This window comes from Serinus canaria, chromosome 4 (genome assembly GCF_022539315.1).
Source record: "Serinus canaria isolate serCan28SL12 chromosome 4, serCan2020, whole genome shotgun sequence".
Lineage (NCBI taxonomy): Eukaryota > Metazoa > Chordata > Aves > Passeriformes > Fringillidae > Serinus > Serinus canaria.
The window spans coordinates 59,460,339-59,483,896 of record NC_066317.1 but is presented as its reverse complement, the minus strand read 5'-3'; the positions used below and the strand labels follow the sequence as shown (position 1 = coordinate 59,483,896).

The 23,558-nt window shown below is 38.6% G+C and overlaps 1 protein-coding gene across 4 annotated transcripts in view; it reads left to right on the top strand.

Annotated features, from left to right (window-relative positions):
* The window catches only part of PPP2R2C (protein phosphatase 2 regulatory subunit Bgamma), a 190,115-nt gene that overhangs the window by 132,018 nt on the left and 34,539 nt on the right, over positions 1 to 23,558 (top strand). For all 4 annotated transcript variants that reach the window (XM_018924773.3, XM_009099319.4, XM_050973346.1 and 1 more), the window contains 4 exons: positions 3,049 to 3,146; positions 3,741 to 3,906; positions 8,054 to 8,166; positions 10,415 to 10,592. In XM_018924773.3, the coding sequence (XP_018780318.1) occupies positions 3,049 to 3,146; positions 3,741 to 3,906; positions 8,054 to 8,166; positions 10,415 to 10,592 (555 nt within the window). The remainder of the gene's footprint in view (positions 1 to 3,048; positions 3,147 to 3,740; positions 3,907 to 8,053; positions 8,167 to 10,414; positions 10,593 to 23,558) is intronic.

The window sequence follows — 23,558 nt, the reverse complement described above, 5'->3', positions numbered from 1 at the left end:
TTCATCTCTGCCATCCCTTGCCAAGGGCTTACTGTACATGCAAATTCATCAGCTTTTCTATTGTGGTGCATTTATATATCCTGGAGAGGCTGAAATCTGGGAATTAATTGCTCTGTGTGCTCAGGGGGCCACTTTGCAGTGGGAGAATCTGCAGGATTGGGACAGTAGTGGCTGATGTTGCTACAGCATTAATAAATACTTGGGGGAATGTCCTGCAGAAGAGTATGAAGAGCTTTGTTGATTGATTCTGTCCTTACCTCCTCTGCTTTAGGGAGAGTCAGCCTGGCAAACCCTTTGTAAGAAAGCAGCATGACTGATGTTCACCTGCTGAACAGATGTGCTGGATATGTTTGGGGGGTGGGGGGGTGGTGGTGTCTGTGCAGGGGACAGATAGCTGTTGTTTTCAGCTGTTATTTACAGGATCAATAAAACTGATTTTCCAATTCAGGGATATTTTTTACCAACAAGCTACGTAGCCCATAAGGTCATAATATTGGATCTGCTCTTTTTCAGAACGAGTTAATTTAAAAATGATAGGTTGTTTCCAGCTCAGGATTAGTTTTTGTAGTAGAAAGGAGAGATGTATCTGGAAGGTGCACCTTGTCAGGGGGTGAGAATTTTGCCTCAGAACAACATTGTTGCACACTGCCCACAGTCCTTTTCTTTGAACAATAATCATTTACCTGTGCATGATATTTTAATGACAAATGCAATATAATAAGAAAATGCAGAGCTGTTTTATTACAATCCTGGTTCAGTTATTATGTGCAAATACTGCTGTGGACTTCACTGGGCAGTGACAGATGCCCTCTGTAAAGTGCATTATGTTTTATGACCACTGCCACTGTGGAGAAGAATATTTTGTGATGTTGTGGAATTATCCCAAGCCAATAGCAAGTCTATTCCCACATGTATGTCCAAATACCATTCCTTCCTCTTGCAGTTACTTTATCTTATTCTTTTGTGACCTGTTGAGAAAATCTCCTGAACATGACTCATACATACACACATATTTAATAGTACATTTCTCCCTCTGCATTTACCCTTCTTGCCCATTGCACACTTAAGGCTCAGTTTAAAAGGAGTCTCAGTATGAGGCTTCTGCAGTTGTGCCTGTGTGACTGGGGTGAGATACAGCTTTGAATGAGTAAAATCATGCAGCTGTCATTTTATGAGCAGGTGACCACACCTACCATCAGTATGAATTCTGCAGGGTAAGGAGAAAATAGCCAAGAAGAGTTCTTCCATTGAAAGCAGTCTGAATGAACTTTACATGCCAGAAAAGTTGATTAGATTTTTAGATTTTAGGAAAAAAACCCTTTTTATTATTGACATCAAACTCACCCCAAACTCAAACCCCAGAGCATCATGAAACATGATCAGAGTCTCTGTCCTTTTCCTACACTTTGGTAAGTCTTGGGTTTTTGTAGTTATTATCTATGAAATATGCAGTCTGTGGAAGTCCGCATAAAAATCAAATGCCATTACCTTTGACAAGCTTTGGGTTCAGACCAAAAATACTCTAAGTCTTCATGTGCCATTTTTCTCAAAGTCTACACATCCATTTATGGTCCCCTTTCCTCCTTTATATGTTGGAGTAGTAGAGGGAAAAAAAATGGAGAAATGTTGGTTTGATTTAGAAGAATTTGATGGTGAAGATTTGTTTAAAAAATGAAAATTTATTTTTCTTTACTGTGATTGGAGCAAAGTTTTCCTTTTTTAGATGGTAAATAGTTTATAATGTTTGAGTAAGAATCTGGCTTTTGGATGGCTGTGTTGCTGATGAGAGCTATTGGCAACAGACACTTTCTAACACCAAACTGCTAGTTTATTAAAAGAAAAATGGGAACAGATGTTTTCAATTCATAAAATCTATCAAGTAAATGGCACATCCACTTGTTATTTCAATTCCTTTGAATTTCTGTGAACTCATTTGGGGCTAGGTTCTCAAAAGAGCTTAGCCCACTGTCACTTCATTGTTCTCCCTCTAAACTGATGGATGATGAATGTGTTTGGGAGCTGCAGCTTTTTATGCCTAAAGGGGAGCTCCTAACTATTGACACTTCTAAAATCTGGCCCATGTTTCTGATGAGTGAATACTGATCATTATGGAGGATTCATACAGGCAGTCTCTGAGTAATACCCTGCATTTGCCTGTGATTGTATATATGATGGTTTCTTTATTTACTATTGCACTAGGCATTTTAATTCAAATTATGCTAATAGTGTAGGATTAACTGTGGATTATGATTCTAGCATGTACTGTCATTCAAACAGAAGAACCAGTTCTTTAGCTCCTACTGCCTCTTTCTCCCTCTCATCCTGATCTGTAGTAATTTGTGCTCAAGACTGGCCTCAGGTTTTGATGAGGTTTCTTGTTTAAGCTGATGAAATTGCTTAGGGAAGGCAGTTGTAGAAAATCAGGAAAAGAGAAACTGAGATTCTTTTTGTCTTCTGATGACACATTTTTATGGTGCTGAAGTGATTTTTTGAAAACAGTGATTGGAGTGGGCTCTTGCCAGCCCTGCACAGTGAACAGTTCTGGTTTTGCCTTCATTCCTCAGTGGTAGGACAGGCTGCATGTACTTTGCTTTTGCACTTTTGACTTCAATACATATTTGAGAAAACTATTGCTAGGGGGTTATGTTAAAATCACCAGAAAGCTCGTAGAATAAATAATACATGAAAGAGAACTGATGTTGTATTGGTCCTTGCTAGAGCACATAACAGGAGGCCAATTTTGTTCTTTGCCAGTACTGAAAAAAAGCTTTATAGCCACCCAAGATGGCTCTTCTTGAAGCATAACCTCTCCAGAGAGCTTCTCTTCCCCCAGACTGCAGATGTGCTGGAAACACAAATTTGCCTCTTTAATGTTTGCACTTGTTTCATTAGATTGTGATGGCATGCAGCCTGTTTGCATTAGTGGGTTCATCTGTATTCCTTCGAATCCCTCATTTGTTGCATTTCTTGTGGAGTGCCTGATATTTCTAGTGACTTTGTGTTGTAGCAGCAGTCTAAAATCTGCCTTTTTTCTCTTTCTTCCTCCAGCTGATATTATTTCTACAGTTGAGTTCAACCACACTGGGGAACTGCTGGCTACTGGTGACAAGGGGGGCCGAGTTGTTATATTCCAAAGGGAACCTGAGGTATGTGGGTTACCAGTGTCCTCCTCAATAGCCTGATAAAACCTGGCTTAATTTTTAACACTTTCTTTAATTGAATTTACTTGTTCATAATCTCAAGACTCAGTAAAACAGTGTCACCTGTTCAGAGAGGAAGTGAAATAAGGTAAGGATTTTTAACTCGTAAGTTTGCTGTCCCAAACAAAAATGCTTCCAAGCTCCAAAATTCTGATAGAAGAAAAAAGAAGGTTTTTTTTGTTTTACTTACTGCCTTGTTTTAATAGCTTTTTCCTGATGATGGAACCCTATTCTGTTTAAAACAATACCTTTACTTCCCTTTATGTTCCACTTGTAAATTCCATTCATCTGCAGTATCTTGTGTAGAAGTCTTTCCTGAATAGCTGATATTTCTTCAAAAATTCTAATATTAAGTGTTTCAATACTTACAGGAAATTTCATTCTTGCTGAAACAAATCTGTCAATATCATGTTTTAAATGAGAAATTAAATTAAATTTCCAATATTTTTTATATTTATAAGGTTGTTTATACACCTTTCCTAAAAGATGAAGCTATATTGCTGTCATAAACAATGTTTCTTTTGTTCTTATTCTCCATAGAGTAAAAATGAGCCTTACAATCAGGGGGAGTACAATGTTTACAGCACTTTCCAGAGCCATGAACCTGAATTTGATTATTTGAAGAGTTTGGAGATAGAAGAAAAAATAAACAAGATCAAGTGGTTACCACAGCAAAATGCAGCTCACTCGCTTCTATCAACAAATGGTGAGATGGATGGGAGTATGCAGCACACAGCAGTATTTGCAGTATTTGCTCTGTGTGTTTTTGTGCTGTCGTTTATATTTGCTCATTTTAATCTACTGTTTTAGTAATTTCCTCTTTCAGAGTTTACCAAGACTGTCATACTGCCTCTGATGTCTGTTGTTTGTGTATTTTATTCATAGAATCATGAGGTTTTTCCAATTGATTATTCATAGACATTTAAAGAGCTGTCCATTTTTCTATTAATATGCAGTGCTATCCTGAAATAGATCATGTGACAAAGGCATCACCAGCTTGTGTTTCATGGGAAATTTAGATTTTTTTCTGCTGTATTTGTCATTTTTTTTATTATGTGTAGGTGCGTAGATGAAGGTTGGTGAGAGGGATTAATTTATTTTTCTTTTCATTCATTATCATCAGAATAGTTTATTTCAGTTTTAAAGAGGTACACAGATCTTGGAAGCGAGGATAATACTAGGGTGTTGATACTGACTCATATTTCTGACATGTCTAAAGCCTACTGATGAAAGAAGGCAGTATTATTACCAGGAGGGGATGTTCAGATATGAAATAAGGGAAAAAAACTGAATGTAACCTAACATGAATAGGTGTCATTTAGGAAGCATTTAGACACCCACAACTTTATTAGTGCAGATGATGCATGACACAAAGTACCACAAAAATGATTTCAAATTTTAGATCTGATGGTAATGAGAAAATACATTTTTTTGTTCTAGAAGTTTGAGTGTAATTCAGAGTTGCTGATAAGAAATAGGGAAATCTCATCTTTGGGAACTGACACAATATAAAGGGATTGCTTTGCATTAAAATATATAGCATTAAATAATGTTTACATTAATTCAAAGTAGTTGATAATTTTTTAGTATTTTGTAGTTTGTTTTACCTAAAGTTGCCTTTGACTTTTTGGGGTTACTCATTTGAAATGAAACACACCTGGTACAGAGAGGTGATTTATGCTAATTTAATGGTTAGTCATCTTATGAAGTTTATTTCTACTCTTCTCCCTTGGTTAAAATATCCCTCACCCCTTCAGAAAACTAAGAAGGGCTTCTTCTGAGCTTATGATACAAAAGCAAATTAATGAAAGTAAACCTCTCCCTTTTAATTTTGAAGTTTGTTTGTAGAAATACAGAGGAATACAGCCGGATCCTCAGATTTTCAGCTTTTGCAGTTACAGATAACAGATCACTACATGAGTTTTCTGGTCTGTACTGTCTGTAAGAGGGGAGAAAGGAAGAAATAATCAGTCCTAGTGCTGCTGTGGTTACTCCAGTTTCCACCAACAGTGAGCAAGCCTAGGACCTGGAAAAATACTTTGGCCTCTGCTTGTCCCCCTTAGTTTGGAGCATCTCAGCAGAACCCTTCGTGGTGAGGAGAAAGAAATGGTTGCACTGCCACAAGCTTTGGATTTTGGCTTTGAATTGCAAAACATTTGCATGTGCCAAGGAGGATTCCTAGCTTCCTGGCACAGCAGGGCTGAAGCCTCAAGATTCACCTCCTGGCATATTCTTAAAGATGGTTTTTGCTTCAGGGTACAGACAGCCCACGCTGAATTATTCACTGTCTCATAGATTAGCTGGGAGAGGCCTTTGACAAGATTTATCAATTCCATGCCTATGAAAAGGGATAATAATATGTTTCCTAACTTGAAGGCCCTACCTGTCATGCTCATATTGGACAGATTGTAGAAATATCTTGAGTACTGGTTTTTGTTTACTAAATTCCAAGCCTGCTATTTTAATGCAATTTTTGATATTTTGCTCTCTGATAATTTAGGATCTAATGCATGGTTTTTGCAGAAACATGAGACATGTGAAACAGCATCCTTTCCATGTGCTCAGATGTGTACCAGGGGAATGTGCTGGAAGGAGCATCCTTCCAGGATGAGGAGAGAGTCAGTCTAACTCTAACCCTCAGCAAATGAGACTTGGCAGGTCTGCACCTGCCCAAATCTGTTCCTTTCATTCTGAGGAGGACTTTTGTCTGATGCTGTTTCTGCACAGGTCACCTCCCTCAGAGTCAATCTTGGTTTCTTTCCAGTTCATGTTATCAGCTAAGCTTTGACTGTGGCATCTTAATTAAAGGAGACAGAAGGAAATCACCAGGGCTTTCAAATCCCACTGTGGATTTACAGTGCTTGCAGTTAGCAAATTTGTAGTTTTCACTGTAATATGAACTGGTTTTGTAGTACAGTAATAACAACCTATTATGATTCATTGGTATCTTCTGTACCAGAATATATTTGGGCCACTTTCAGTGTGAGCTACATGGATAGATCAGAATTTATACAGATTATTTCATCTGTGGATTTCAGGCTGCTTAACAGACATTGATTAATTTTAACTTCACAAGACCCTTGAGACTGAATGCTTAACCTCACAGAGATGTTTCTGTTTTTTCTATATTTTGCAAAACATAAGCATACTTAAAACTTCTAAGGAGTATTTAAATTCCAGAGGTAGATAAAGGAGAAGAAATGAAATACATTATAACCTCATCTGCTAATAAAACAGTTTTCACTCAGGAAAGAGATAGATTTATTAATTGCAATCAAATCTAACAGTGGAAAATTGTTTTTGTTTTTTATATTTTTTTTACTAGATCAACAGGAATGCACTATTTATATGTAATAAAATATCCAAGGGCATGGCCTGACCTATGTATATTTTAATAATTAATTAACATCATATACAATACAAATGAAATTTATTGAATATTTAAAAGGAGCTTTTTAGTTGCAGTTTGAACTAACCTTTAATTCTGTAGATTGACTAATTGTATTGTGATTTTTTTTTGTTTGCATATTAGCATATCAATATCATTAAGAGATACATAATAGTAAAAAATGAGTAATGGAGGGATTGATTTTGAAACAAAAAAAGTTCAAAGTTAAAAGTTGCTACAGAAATGTAAATCAATTCATGTTTTTCCTATACCCTGTGTTTAAAGTGGTTTGTATGAGCATTTGAAAGTAGTATTTGGATCAGCCACACTGGGGAAATTATTATGCTCTGCTGTGTACTTGGGGAGAGAAAGGTAAAGGAAGAAAGATGAAATCAGAATGAAATCAGAAACGATGCAGGAACTGTGGTTAATAAATCTGTGCTGGCAGCTGAAGGGCAGAAGCTTTGGAAAGACTTTGGCTGCTGCACAAGCAGATGAGTGAAACAACCATTAGAATCTCAGGGACAGATATTTTGCAGAAGAGCTGGCATTGGTTTTTGAGTCTGAGAAGCTTTAGGATTGGCAGGTTAGGAGCACAACCACAGTGGGAGTGGACAATCAGCATCAGGAAATCTGGCACTTCAGCTTGTGCAAAAAAACCCCAAAGACAAATGCAATTTGAAATGTTTAAAAAATGTTTGTTGGTTTCAGAGGCTCTTTGCTAACTGAGAGACATCATGACTCTCTTACCATGTGCTTCACCCATCATGAGAAAGGAAGAGTCTATTATTCCATTAAGAAGAGTACATATTTCTCCTTACTTCTCTCTCTTGTCATCACAACACATTTCTCTTAGTTTGATTGGGTTTTTTATTTTTCCTCTGTTATTTCTCAGCTGCTCTCCATTGGGGGGAGAAATGCCTCATTTTTTACTCAGCCTTTCATTTGCAGGAGCTCCTGAAGTTACAGCAGTGCACCACTGCCTATTCCCACAGTGGGCCAGGAAGGGGTCATTGGTCTGGCTGTGGACTCCATGCTGTTCTTGTGTTGTTTATAAGTAACCTAGCAAACTGGCATTATTGCCAAACTGGTTTTAATACAGAGACTATTTCCTTGCCAAGTCACATTGATAAACTGAGCTTCAGCAGTGAGCATTGAGTAGTTTGGGTTTGTTCCACCTGCAATCTGCCAGGTTGGATTCATGAGCAGCATGTGCTCTGCATGCTCCTCAGTCTGTCAGCTGCCAGGAGCCCCTGAGTTGGAGTGAAGATCTGGGATGTGCTTTAGGAGTACTTTGTCTGTGGGCAGCATTTTCTGGATGGGCAGAATGAAGTGACCCAGGCTATTTCAGCCCAGGACTTGCCTAAACCAAGGTGTAAAATCTTCTTTAAGGAATATATTGTGAAAGGTAAGTAACTGCACTCAGAATTCCTATGCTGACAGTTGCTCGTCTTTTCTTTTAAAGATAAAACAATCAAATTGTGGAAAATTACTGAAAGAGATAAGAGACCGGAGGGGTACAACTTAAAAGATGAAGAAGGAAAGCTTAAAGATCTTTCTACAGTAACATCACTGCAGGTAAGCTTCTGTCCATGTCCAAAATTCACTTGCTTCTGTATGAAAAAGGTAGTGCTAAGTCAGGAAAAGATTTAAATATGTACCTAATGCTAAGTATTTATATGATAATTCTAACTAAAGCTTTAGCTGACTGCTAACTGTATTGAATCTGCCACATATTTACAAGTCACAAATGCTTTAAGATATACTGACCAAAATAAGTATTTATGAGAGTTCATGTTGGTTTTATTTTTCCTGATAAAATTCCCTTACTGTGACGTAATGTACTTTCATAAAAGGTTTTTTAACCTCTTGTGCTCGATTCATTTTACTTGTAATTAATTCTGAACAGGGTTCTTGCAAAATTCAGAACAACTGGGTTAAAGACAGCACACCAAATTTCAGTTTAATCATTTTTTTAGTTTGATAAAAGAATCATTTTAAGAATGGTATTTGCAGTAGTCTGTGCTCTGGTAAACCTGAGATTCTGCATTGCTGAAAAGATGCAATCATGGAACTCATATAAGCATATGTGATCATAGAATTATTCAGTTTGGAAAAGACTGTTGAGATCGAGTCCAACCATGAACCCAGCCATTCTCAATAAACCATGTCCCCAGGTGCCACTTTTACACATCTTTTAAATACCTCCAGGTATGCTGACCCAACCACTTCCCTGGGCAGCCCCTTCCAGTGCTTGAAAAAAATTTCAGTGAACAAATCTTTCCTAATATCCAATTATAATATAATAACCAATATAATCCAATTATACCATAATACCTTCCCAGTGCAACTTAAAGCCATTTCACTTGTTTCTTGGAGAGAAGACCCATCATCCACATGTTAATGGAGGTTTTAGCTCTCAGCCTTTTTTGGCTGCATTCACTCCAGGTGTTTTGGCAAAGGAAGTGGCTAAAGGTTAGAGCTGGAAGTCTGTGTTGTATAAACACTAGTGTGTCTTTATTATTGAAAACAAAGCAACCCAACAAGTCTTTAGGGAAAAAAAAGGTTCCAAAATGTAAATATAACTACATTAATGGAATATTTTTCTATTCTCTATGATTAGGCAAACAAAACTATTCCAGATTGCTTATAGTCTGAGAATTCTCTGAGAACTCAGCATCCTTTTGAGGGAAAGAGGAGGGGCAGGCCCTGGTCTCTTCTCTGTGGTGACCAGTGACAGGACCCCAGGGAATTGCCTGAAGTTGTGTCAGGAGACGTTTAGGTTGGATATTAGAAAAAGATTCTTCACCCAGAGGGTGGCTGGGCACTGGAACAGGCTCCCCAGGACAGTGATCACAGCACCAAGCCTGGCAGAGTTCAAGAAACATTTGCACTCTGCTCTCAGGCACATGGTGTGGTTCTTGGGGATGGTACTATTCAGGGAGTTGAACTCTGTGATTCTTGTGGGTCTCTTCCAACTTGACATATTCTGTGATTCTGTAATTCAAAGGCTGAGTTTTGTTCTGTTCCTTTAGTAGAAAGTGAAACTCAAGTGTTTCAAACTCAAACTCTGTGTTCCTCTTTTAGACTGCCTTGTGGGTTGATGTATGATAGATTGTTTCTGATGCATGTTCAACAATATGGAATAGTCCCAGTCATAGACCACAGCTTTACAGTGTTTAATGCTTTATTGATAGGGAATAAATTGAGTGACTACTTACTGAGGCATGACTTTGAAGTGGCACACAGGGAAGTAACGAGGGCACATTGACAGGTGATGATCTGTGATATTGGCTTTTCAGGGGTTCATGTGTACGCACAGTATGTCATGTTGCCTTTGTTTTGCAAGCCTTTATTGTGTTTCTCTGAGTTTACAGCCTTTTCACTGCACGGGTTTTTGGAAAGAGAAACATCAAGTAGCAAAACAAATAGAGTTAAGTGATTCACAACTAAGGGCAAGCCCTTTAGCAAAAGCAAAATTTGAGTGCTTGACTGCTTGCCAGAGGCTCCTGCAGATGTGGGACAGTAGCTCGTGCAGTGGGGCTGACCTGTTCTGTGGCAGCTGACTGTCCCTCCCTTCCCACAGTGCAGGCTGTCCATCGCTCTGCCTGCCTCTCTGGTCTCTCCCTTCTTCCTTGGCAAGGAAGGCCTTGCCCAGCAGTTAATCCATGGGGTAGTTCAGCTTCTGTACACTGTCAAAAAATCTTATAATATTGCAGTCTTTGAATGCTTTCTCTCTATTGGAATTCTCATCATCCTAGCAAAAAAAATAGTATTTCAAGTCTGACTCACTTTCTGGTTTGTATTTTGTGGTGTTTTTTGGCAGGTGCCTGTATTGAAACCCATGGATTTGATGGTGGAAGTCACTCCCAGGAGAATCTTTGCTAATGGTCACACCTATCATGTCAACTCAATATCCGTCAACAGTGACTGTGAGACGTACATGTCAGCGGATGATCTCAGGATTAACCTCTGGCATTTAGCTATCACAGACAGGAGCTTCAGTATCCTTCATTCTGATTCCTTGCTCAGTGCTCTTGTTGTTAGTGGGCTTAAGAGGACTATTTTTAAATATTTTTCTGCAGGTTTTTAAATATACCTTTACTTACCAGAATCCCTGCAGTATTTGTAACAGAAAATGCTGAGATATTGTAAGAGGCAGATAAGAGATTGAAAAAAATCAGGGAATTTTATATAAAGAATAACAGTGTTGGTTAAAGACATTTAAATAAGAAATAAATGCCAGCTGAATGGTAGCTATCTACCTGACTAGAATACTCTGTACTGTCATATCCTGAAGACATTTCCTGCTGAGATACTGCACCTTGTTTTGCTGCAAGGTCAGTCCTCATCCTGTCCCTGCCCCCCATTCTCCATCATCCTGCTTCCCACAGCCCTAATGCCTGAGATGCACAGTTTGGGGGTGAGGCTCAGCTGCTTTGTGTGAGTTGTGTCTGTGATTAATGCAGGCATTGATGTTTCAAGTGCTGGTGTTATCCTGAAAGCTCCACTGTGGAGTCATTCTGGCCATCTGTGAGGCTGCCCCTTGCACTACAACAGGGTGTCTTGGAGGGGGAGCAAAAAGAGAATTTAGCCAAGAAAAGTTATTCTCTGTTTTGCAGAACATAAATAGACTGGTAAGAAGAGAAGTAGGTTATGGGGCCAGGTCAGAAGTTGTATTCCTTTGGTGATTTCTTTTTGAGTGTATGAAAAGGAGCTAGAAGAATGTGTCTCTGTGGGTTTATATGAGGGACTATTAGATGTCAAAGTAAAGTTGTCGTGTTGGAGTAGATCTCCTCAGAGAAGACACCAATGTAATGGGGTGTTCTCCCAGTCTCTGGTGATTGTATTTCTTCCTTTGTGGGCCAGGTCATCTTTGAAATTTAACCCATACTTTGCTAATGTCACAGGAAACAATGATCTTAAATCAAACAACACTTAATGTCCTTAAAGAATTGCCTTTGCAGGGTCAAAGTGACAGGTGCCCTTACCCTGGGGGTTGTATATCTGAATATCTCCTCAGTTTGTTTCAAACTCATACTGTTTTTCTGTCCTTTACCTGTGTAGATTAAGCAAGCTTAATAGGTTCTCTCTTGATGTGGTTTTGAGTTTTAGGATAGGAAACTTTTCCTGTGTCTGAGACAGGGGCTTTGGGATACTTGGATTTCTGTCTTGGACTGGAATACAGATATTGCTGCTTCTTTTGCACTTGAATGAAAATCTGTGAGGACTGTGATGAGGGAGTTCAAGCAGTGGCAGGAGATAACGCAGGATAATGGCATAATCATTTCTAGGGGCAAAATGTTCCTGCTAAGGTGCCCATGGTGGCAGCAGGTTGGCTTTTGTGGCTGGATGCCTGTAGGTATTCAGGAGAGTAGGCTGAATTAAAGAGGCTGTACCCACTCCTGTTTCAGACCATGTAAGCTGTACCTGTCTGTACTCAGATGTCAAAATCAGGTCATCAGGCCTGATGATTACTTTTACCTAATTTTTTGATTAACAGAAATTTTGACATGGGTATTCCAGGAGAAGGTGAGATAGTTACAGAATATTGCTCATATTGGGGAATTAACTATGATGCCATGATAGCTGAAAAAAGGGGATGAGTAAGTTAAACTTGCATCAGTGTCCTGACAGGGGTCTTTCTGTCCATACAGAGCCCTGTACATCTTGTAAAATTGCAGGGATGTGTTTTTCCCTGGATAACATCTGTCCCTGAAACTGAATTTCTGTCCTAAGAAAAACAGCTCATATAAAAATCTCCTGGAAGTGGATGAGCTTCTGGTAAAATCAGTGGGTGTGCCAGTTACAATTAAGACTAGACATATTAAGGTGGAAAAATTCTGCCAAACAAACAGTCTAAATTATAAGTGAATGTTGCTGGGCTTGGTGCCTTCTGTAATTCATTTACAGGGATAGGCAGGAGGAGGCTGAGGCTGTTTTAAAAATGCTTGTTTCACATCTTTTTATGAATGCAAATGGGAAATGAAGCATCTTGCTGTTTTACATTCAAGGCTTGATTCCTTGAAATGCATGTTTAAAACAATAAATAGAAAAGATTTTGGTTTGAAGTGGATTTTGTTAATAAGGGATCTGGCAGGGATGAGTATTTGCCTTTCAATTTTCCCTCAGAGGCAGCCCTGCTACATATAATGACCTACAATCTCTTTACCCAAGAGGCTGGTTGTGACAATGACACAAACATCAAATACAGTGGTAGAGTTTCTGGACATTCACATCCTGTCTGAACATCTTTACAAGCTGCATGAGAAATGCTGGAGAAAGACAGAATCAGCAGCAGTGTGTTTAGGTATTTTACAAGTAAAATACTTTGCCCTGTGGAATTTTTGAGAGCAGTTTGGATATAACCATCATTTTAGCAGTTTTACAAATCACTGTTTTTTCATTTCTTTGAAAATACAAAATAATGGAGATCTTAAAGTAATTCTCTTTCTGTAGTCTTTGGGAAAATATTTTAAATCAGCTTTGCAGAATTTGACCAGAATATTTACCTTAGGTAAAGCCTTAGACAGATGAAATACCACTAGTGCTTTTCTGGTTTGCTTTTGTATTAAGTGTAAGCACTAACTGGGGTGAAAAGCAGACAAGTGAGTTTATGCTATGCCTGTGTAAATTTAATGAGGAGTATGCAAGACTTCTGTACGTTGCTTCCCACTTGCAAATGGATCTGCTCAGTATTGTTTGGGCAGGAGGAGGCAAGGGAGGGGAGGAGGTGAGAGAAAAGGAAGGGGGAAGGTTAGCCTGGTAAATAATTGCTCATACTAGGATTTTCTTCAGTAAAAGGTTTCATGTGTTTGGTTGTGTTATGGAGAGTGAATCAGTGACCTTAATTATGGGTGATATTCTGCACTGGAAAAGAAGGTAAGGGTTGCTATATTTGTTAATGTTTGGTCTGAAATGGTTTAGCAGTGTTGCCCATAGCTTAAGTCTTTAGATAGTCATCTTGGGTGAAATGAATGAGAAAGAAGGACTGCCAGGAGCATACTGATAAGGCTTACTTGCCATTAGCAGCAATCTTTGGACTATCTAGCTGCACTAAATATTCTTTATGAGAATGTATTTGGATTGCTCACAGAACTATGTAGCTCATAGCACTTGAACTCCCTTCATTTCCTGGTAGCACACTATTTCACTCTAGAGGCTGTCATGGCATTGCTATGGAAACAACATTGCTGTTTCCAGCATGTGCTCATCTTGAGACTCATCTTGACTAAAATACTCATTTCTCAGTCAGATCAATATAGTCTAGGGTTATCCTGTTTTAATAAAAAATTCCTTCTTCTGTGTCCCAAAAGGGTTCAGCTAATTAGCAAATCACCATAGGGCCTTCTTGCAGTCTAATGTATTCTGGTATTTGAGGCATATCTTGGATAGTCAGTTTGTTAGGCACCATATCTTGGGAAAATGAATTTGCTTAAGAAGTAAACAACAGGAAAAAAATAGAGAAACCCAAAATAGCATTGATGGAGACCAAGTTTGTGGCAGCCCAGTGTGCATCTGAATGTAGTGCATGTATAGGGCAAATACAGAGCTTTGGGAGCAGCCTAGGCTGGGGGAAATAGCCAGCCTCACAAAATCCTTGTACCTGCCTCAGTACTAAGCATGTGAAAGCTAAACTGAAAGCAGATCTTGTTATTTGTGGAGGAAGTTTATACCCTTGAGTGAGATAGGGCTGTTTGTGTAAAAATGCCTGAGCCAGGATGACTATGCACTAGCTGTGAGCACAAGGATGGATTTCTGTGCTCTCAGAAGTGTGCCTGCCCTGTGGGAGAACCTCTGCCACCCCCACCCACTCCAGTGCTTCCTACAGAACACACCTTCTGTCTGGGAGATGGCAGACCTTACTTCTCTGCTGAGAGCTCTGTCCAAGCCATGTTAGCACTTCCTGTTCTGTCAAGAAGAGTGTGTCAATCTCTATCAGGTATTTAAAGGTGAATGTTATACCATGGAGTCAAATTCCAGCTGAGTTGCTACTAGCAATGTTTGAGTTGCTTTTCCTCAAATTTGTGTTCTTCTTTTGTTCTTGACTTGCTCGAGTCTCTCCCTCTCCCACGTGCACTGTGTCTCTCTTTCTGGTAAAGGAGAATGAAGATGCCTGCAAAGCTAAAATCAGGTCTGTAAGTTAGAGGATTGCAGAAGTACCATGTACACTGCTCCCATGGTTTGGAGAGCTCTCTGATTCTAACTCTTGAGAAAGGACTGCTTTGCCTTTCTCATTAAAACACTCCTATGTGAACAGCTGAGGGGAAAAAAGCTTCTTCAATGAGCAGATTAGATTCTGGGCTGATGGGATTCCCTTGCTAGACTCCACTTTTTCAGAACAGAATACTGTCTAGGAAAAGAGTCTTCTACTAAGAGCTGGCAGTGGCAAACCCAAAGGTTTTCCTATCTGACTTGTAGTCCTTAGGCCTTGTAGACTCTTGTCTTTCCCAAGAATTTTCCATTTATGTAGTCCTTATCTGAAGCAATGGAAAAGTTTTTTATAAGAAAAATTACTATAGTAGAGGGAAATTGATTGTTACCCATTAAGCAACAATTCACAATCTATTTAGGCTGTTTTAAAGTGATCTGATTCTCAAAGCTCTGCAAAATGGCAAGTTCCATTGACTTTGCCTTTTAATTTTTGGGTTTGAGATCTCCTCAGCTTATTAAAAATAAATTATTTCGAAATTATTAAAAATACATTATTTTGAAATTGGTACAGATACCAAATCACCTGGTAATTTGAGAAACACACTAGTGTAGTTCAGTAATAACTTTTGCTAAGATGTAATTAATAGATTAGCAGCAGCTGCTGTGGTTCTTATATAGGTTTTATTCCTAATGCTTGTTATTTCTGTGTCAGAAAAGGTATATATGAGGGGCAGCAGGTCATAGATCATATACTGAGGCTTAGGATGGGGACAAACTCCAACATAAAGCTCCATTAAGTGCTGCTGATGGGACCACAACAAAGTGCTGTATAGATATGTGGTAAAGGTACTTAAAGGAATTCTTGAAATAATGAAAAATAGCCCCTTAATTTTGGAAAAGATTCTTTTATTAAGGAAGCAGAGAGCATAAGCAATTCAGATCATCTCCAGAACTGGACACAGAGCTCCAGGTGGATTCTCACCAGAGTGGAGTAGAGGGGCAGAATCCCCTCCCTTGGCCTGGTGCCCACACTGCTTTGGGTGCATCCAGTTCACAGTTGGATTCTGGGCTGTGAGTGCACCCAGCCTCTCATCCAGCAGCATCCCCAAGTCCTTCTCACAGGGCTGCTCTTGATCCCTTCATCCCCCAGCCTGTCTTGATACCTGCCCTGACCCAGGTGCAGCCCCTTGTGCTTGGTACTGTTAAACCTCATGAGATTCTCTTGGCCCCACTACTTGAGCTTGTGCAGGTCCCTCTAGAGAAGTCCTTGGTGTGTGTTTTTATCTGTGTATTAGGGGAAATGCAGTAGGGATTCATTAGGATATGCAGTAGGGATTCTTTCATTAAAATCACACAAATGTTTTTAGTGCCAGTCTAGGGTTGAAATTACTAAATAGGTAATGGTGATAGGTAAATAGTATGTGTATCTGTAAGTTGTCATCTTCTCTGAACTGCATAGAATCCTAACAGTAAATGGAGCCTTTAATGAACTCTCAAAAGACTAATTTGTAAGAAAAATTCTGTGTGTCCCCAGTGCAAAGTACCAAGAGAGATCTGCATTTCTAGGATCACTTAAATGACTTTGCCTAGTAGGCACTAATGTAGATACAGCTTCTAAAAAAGGAACTGAATTGTCTTCTGCTTCTGTTGAGGTAAAACTACATCCAGTTCAGATACAAGTATTATTTCTGATGTGGTCATCATTATTTAGGATATCTTAATTTTGTACAGCTTTTAAGCTTTTCAGAGTAAGACAAGTTGTGTGTTTGTATGTGAGCTCGTGCAAATTGCAGTCTTTTCTATCACTGGCTGTGTAATTCAAATACTAGATAATCATTACAGCAGTAAGGCTGTGTGAATGGGCACCATAATCTGCACCTTGCAGATTATTTGTTTTCAAAAAGTCCAGAGAAGTCTCAGCATCTTTTTGGAGATCTCTTAAGGATCTATAAGTTCAGATTTAGGGAGCTCTGAAAACCTTGACTAAATCTGCAGAAGTGGTCTTTCAATAGTTAGTTTGGTTTTGCTTCTTGCCAGAGGACACTTTGTGATTCCTGTCAGAAACAATTGCTTTTAACTATTCTGATTACCTTAAATTGACTCCTATCTGAGGAATGTGAGTGTCAGCCAGTCAGAGAGAATTGGATGACAGAGCATGACTGATAGCCAAAGGAGCAATATCAGAGCTAGTTAAGCAGTATCTTAGCATTGAATCCCTGACTGAGATCCTCCTGGCCATGCAGCTGAAATGTGCATTGCAGTGAAAACAAACAGTGCATGGCCTGAGTGTATGATACCAGTGCCATCAGGGCAGGGGATAGCATTATGGAAATATTCCCCATCGAGCCATCCTCCAAAATAAATCAATTGGAAGAGCTGAATCTGGCTGTGAAAAACCAATTACAACTGAAGCCTTTGCATTCTTGGCAGTGACCAGTCTCTTCCTTTTTCCACAGTTGCTTTGAAGGAAGTTAATTTAAGGTGGTTTGAGCATAGCTAAAGCCTTGGGATAATTGCTGCACTGTAGATTTATTGTTTAATAGAAATATTAATTTGTTAATCAGAATCACTCCTGTCCATACACAACTTGAGGTTTGTGATTATGTTATTCTTTTCATGAATTTCTTTATCTGGCCCTCTATCTTCTCTAACACAGTTGTCCCCAAATAGAGACCCATACCTGTGATTTCATTTCTGCAGAGGTAAGGAAAAACATAGCCTGAGGCATTAGAATAGTCTTGCTTTTTGAGAATGTGTAGTGGATTGCAAAAGGAAAAAAGAAAATTGGAGTTGTAGCAAATGATAGAGAATGGTGTGAAATTCTGAGCCCATAAAAAACCACTTCAGAATTCCTTAATAGTGCATTAAAGAACACACCTGAGATTTCACTGAATTCATGTGTTTGTAGAGCAATCTAGGAAATGTGACTCTAGGACATATTTGAAATTTTACAATAGGTGCAAAGATGTCTTTTCACAGAGCCAACTGCTTTCCAGTGTAATAGGACAGTAGCAAACAAGTTACTGTTTTGTATCAGGAATGCTCTTTAACATATCATTGTCTCAACCTTTCTCAAGTTTATTGGTATGGAAGAGAGAAAGAACATATAATAGAGCTGAAATTAATGTCAGCATCAACCACCAGATTTCCCTTTTCACCAAGTAATTTCAGGTGTTATCCACAATATGAGATCTTTAGCAGAAAGGGATTTGGGAGCTATGTCAAAGAATATTAAATTACAGATAAAGGGTCACATCATGGAACTGATTCTCATCTAAGCAGCACTCATATTTTAGTGTAATGTGACTGCAATCAATGAAGTTATTCTTGTAGGAATGGGTAACAGGATTCAGTCCAAGATTTATTGTCGTAACTAATTTTATTTCTTCAGCCGATGAGTTTTAATCAGTGTGTTGTCATTGTAGAAGCTTTTAAATTGCATGCTTCTGTTTCCCTCTGGATTAATTTCTCATTGAAGCTTTTTGAAAATGAGCCATTCTCTGTTGTCACAGGTGCAGTCGGTGTATCCAACTTGAAAAACGTGTAGTATGAATTTATTGAAAGTTAGACAAAAAACCCATTTACACAGTTCTAGGTACAATTATATGAAAAGATAATGTATAAATAATTTAATCAGCTCTGCCAGAGGGGAGAATTCTCCTAAATGAGTCTAATTATTCTAATTCCTATGCGAGTTTGGACTTGAAATTAACCTTGCAAAGCACAGTCTTTCTTGGAGTATTAACATAAAAAAGAAGAAAATATAACTTGTTTTGCTCATTTGCTATAAAAAAATCTTTAGCTTGAAGAGGACTCATACAAAGACAGATGTCACAAAGATACTCCCGTGGTCATCTCAGGTATTGTGTCAAGCTTGAAGTCTGTACCTGTGGGTTCTGTGTGAGCTGTCAGAGCCTGAGACCCTGGAAGCTTTTCTCACTTTCAGAAGAGCTGGGACACTCTCATTAATGCACACATTACATCATTTTGTGCTTTAATAATACACATTGGTAAGGACTGCACTGAAATTGCAGTGGTTTGCATCTTTGGAATAGAAATGCTCTGTAAATAAAGGCCATATTAACTTTCACAAAGTTTTGCCACCAGTCTTAAGATTAAGTTGATTTTGATTGTTGTCATACTGCATGCTGATGGGCATTTTTGAAAATCCTTTCAAGTGAATTGAGCAACCAGATAATAATTCCTGCCACAAGATTTTATTCAGGTATCTTATGTAACACAGTATAAGTAATTTGAATGGAAATTTTATTTGTGTTTTTAAAATAGTTATTTTTTTCAGAAGTATCTGGCTATTTTTTAAGATAGTTTATTTCACTACTTCCATAACAAGCATGCAGGGAAGGAGAGAGATTTATGCTCTGAAAGACACTTCTAGCTAGCTAAAGTTTGCAAAAATGTATCATTTGTGACTCAAATTGAAAAATAAGTAAAAATATGGAATTTCTCCAGCCTAGTGTGTTACAAATACTACTGTATTAGGGTTTTCTGAGATGGATATGAAAGACTAAGTTGCATATTGCAAAAGAAAAGTCACCACCAAAAAGCTCTAAAGAGTCTATACCCTCCAGCTGGAATTTCTGTGTCTGCTTTTATTTAAGAGACAGATCTTCCTCAGCTGCATGGGATTTTAGTAATTACCAAAAAGGAATTATGTGTTAGCATAGAGGTTATTCACTAAAAAAAAAAAGGGAAAAAAAAGAAGAAGGAAAGAAAGACATTTCATCTCTTATTTCCAAGTTGTGTGGGAAAAAAATCCCTGGCTATTTTTAAGATGGAATTTGGAGAATTTTCTGTGTCTTTATTTCTCTGTACTACCAGGAACTCTATTCAGTAAACTAAGTAGATCCCTCTGTTTTCTGTTAAGCATCTAATGTATTTCAGGAAAGGTTTGTGAACAATGAGATTACATTGCTTTTGTTTATAAATTATCCTTGCCTTATTAATGTGGAATCACTCTTCTCTTGGAACCTTTGCAGGTTTGTAGTACACGATGCCACTTAACCACACCTCACAGAACAACACTGCCTAAGAGGAGCTCAGCTCAGGGACTTCACAGTGCTCTTCTATTAATAATTTATTTGTACCTGGGGCTCTCCTGGTATTTGTGTTCCAAGTGTCACATTAAGCATGCCACAGTAGTTTCAGACAAATCATAATCAATTAATTTGCAAATATATGAACTAAATATGACTGTAATCTTTCAGTGACTGACTGCAGGTGTGTATTTATGAAGGCAGGTCTTCCTGTGTTAATTCATCCACTTAACTTTTCTTTCAGCTCTGTGTACACAGATAATGATGTCTTTGCTCTTGAAAATTCCAATCTGCATATGGTTTTGCTAAAGCAGGCATGTGACTGTGTTTAGAGTTGAAAATGTGGCTGCACTTTTCAAAAAAACAAGCCAAAAATTCCATTCCTAAATAAATTAAAGTTCTCCATTACCTACTTCTAAATTCATTATTCTCTGAGTAAATCACTGGTTGCAATGTGTAGGAACAGGCCTGTCTATGATAAAGTTTGGATGTGACCTGCACCATTTAAAATGGTCTCTCTCCTTGCAGTGCTACTCTACAATTCTCTGCTTTCAACACTTGGTCAAATGTTGCAGCTACTCCATAGGCAGTTTCTCTTTTATAGTAGAGTTGTTTTTCTGCAACTTGCATACTTCAAAGTCTGATGTTTACTGAATTTATGGCAGTAAAAGCAATTTCCTAAAATTTTACTAAGTACATATAAAAGGTCTTGATTCCTTTTTCAAGTAAGATTTGTGTAATGGAGATTCAGGGCTTTCTTGCTGCTGTCTCTTTTTATCCTACCAAGATAATAGGAGTGCAAAGTAATTCTGATGTTGCAAAAGTCAGAATGAGGTCTCCCAAATTCAGAAGGAGTCTTTAGACCACTGTGCATTCTGGGAGAAAGTTGCAAAAGGCAAATGTAACAATGAGAATAATAATAACCTCTCAAAACCAGTTAATCAAGAAGAGAACTGAGTGAATACTTCCATGACTGGACAGCTGCAGGTAGGGAGGAGAGAGGCCACTAGGTCAGAATCCAGTCTTAACCTTTGCAAGCTTTGCCACTTCCTGCCTCAGTTTAATTTTCTGTAAAACATTAGCACTAATACTGACTCTACTTTGCTTTAAACCTAATGAATGGAAAATGTTTCTAATATTACTTTGAATTTCTTGCTAGAAACCTCCAGTTCCAAATGAAACTTGAGACAGAAATTCCAGAAGTTTCAGCTTTGGCTCAGAAGTTGGATATTTAGGTTACATTCTTGAACACCTGTTGGCCCATCATCCTGAGGCTCTCTTTCTATCAGCTGCCAGATAAATCAGTACCATCTTGATTCCTAAACACATAGGAAGGGTCTGAGTGTTCACCTTTGTAATCCTCATGTGTTGTAAGTGTTATGGTGTTAGGAGGCAGAAATAGAGAACAAACCTAGGCATGATTCTGAATGGAGCATTGCATACTAGACTGTGAGGGGACACGGGCCATCCTGTACTGACAGTGGTGTGCTGAGGATAAATGTGAGGCCATTGCCCAAGAAGCACCATTCCAGTGTGCAGATCCCTTATTACCCACCCTGTATAAAAGTGCACTGCCAATAATGCAGGAGGATGTACTGAATATATCATCCTGTCTCTGGATGAGTTAGATGTCACCCTCTTGTTTAGCTAACACGGCCAAATACTCTTTTGTGTCTTGTTCTAGCTGAATAGATGGAAAGGTTATTGCTACTGTAGCCTTTTAGCTATGACCATGACTTTCCTTCTTCTACTAACAGCTCTTTCTCATCTAGCTTAGCCTGTAATCCTTAACTTAAGAAACCTCAGAAGTTCACAGAACTGTGTTAATATTATTTAATCTCTTCTTTGTATGCTCTTTGTATGTGTTCTTTGTACTGTGAGCAGTCCCTTTACTTTGTGTTTGCACAGCACCTGACATAATTGGCTATGGTTTGGCCTTGCACATAGAGCTAACAAGCCCCACAGTGGTTTTTACTCTTTCTGTATCTCATAACCCTGATATGAGGAAAGCTACAGAAGCCTTTGTACTATTGTAATGGCATTGTCAGAAAGTCTTTGATAAAGACATGTTTTTTCCAATCAAAATCAAGTAATTTAAATTGGTATTTTCAGCAAATCACCACCAGTGTTAGACTGTTGCCAAAGTTCCCAACTCCAGTATGATGTCTGAAGAATCACTGTTATAAATACCATGGAGTTAAAAATAGAATTGGGCAGACACTGTACAACTTAGTATGGATTGATATCTTACATTAACAGGTATTAGGTTCAAGGCAGCTGGGAGGAGCACACACTTATGCAGTTTATGCTTTGGTGGTCAGAACAGTCAAATGATACAGAAAATGTAATTGCAACTCTCTGGGCTTCTAATAAAACCCATATAGTACATGCTTTTAGTGGAGCACTGGGCAAATGCTGTGCAATGGCAAACATTGGCACTGTGGCTATTAGGAGTACATGGAATATAAATACTCTCTTTGCCTAAGGTAAAACACTGGAATTTGAAGAAAGGTCACATCTATTAACCTATTGACAGTTCATTTCAGGACCCTTTGCCTCCTGGACAACAGGCCTGAAAGACAGAGCTGGAGAAGCTGGACCTTCTCCAATGCTGTCCATACTGCCAAGTGATGCCATTGTAGAATTGTCATTCAACAGGGAAAACATACAGTGAATCTATAAGAAATGGGAAGAAAGGAGCGAGTTTATGGTTATTTTAAAAGTTAGGGCTTGCTTCTTTTGTTGAGAATAAGATTGATGTAGTCACATCATGCAGTTGTCAAGCACACTGAGCCTAATGTACCCAGCCTGGAAGAAAACTGGAGCCATTTGGAATTCGTTTTCTCAACTGGCACATGGTGCAGGAATGCTATAACCATCATGTAGGAAGTGTAAAACTGGTAGAGCTTGATTTGTAGGCATCACAGCTCCCTCCTTGTAATGAAAATAGTGTGCACTAAATGACTAGCAGGGGAAACCACTCAGAGAAATGCTTATATTAAAAGTGTAGAGCCTCAGCAGGACCACAGTAATCAATTACTCTAAACTCAAGCCCTGGCAGCTTCCATGAATTGCTATTGATTTCAGCTGCTAGTCAGTGAATCTTTCTCAGGCTAGGCAGAAATGTAGGTGTGAGATGCAGACAAAATTAGTAACCTGAACAAACCTCTGTGGAAAACACAGGCAACTGCCAGGATTGGTAAGATATGCTGTGCTGAAGGTTATTTTTTGAAAGTGCCTAAATTTGCAAAAACCTAAGTCCCACGCAGGGATAAAAATGAAGTGTCATATCAGCATATATTGAAATAAGAACGATGAGAGTTTTGTTTTTCTTGTGAAGTTATTATGGAAAATTTTGTCTGGCTTTCTAAAGAAAGCCTCTCCTCCTCCATTGCAGTTGAATAAAGGGGGGAGGGGGGACAAGTAATTTTTTTTCTCAAGCCTTATTCTGACCATAGAAACTATTTCTTTCTTGCAGTTAACCCACAAGTCACTTAAAAATTACTCCAAAATAGCGATAGAAGATTCAATCCTTTGTATGCCATAGCTTGTGAGCTACAAATTTGTTCTCTACAAAATTCAGTTTCTTGTAGAATTCCTTGATGGTTTCAAGAAGACGAAGCAGCTATTTCTTTATGCATACTGTTCACTTCAAAGGGAATTTAATCTGTTTTGAGGAGGCTGCTATGTTTCCATTATCATACAGGGAAACTTATTCTGGGACCTTTTTTGCTCAGCAGGAACTCTGTGTATTTTCCACAT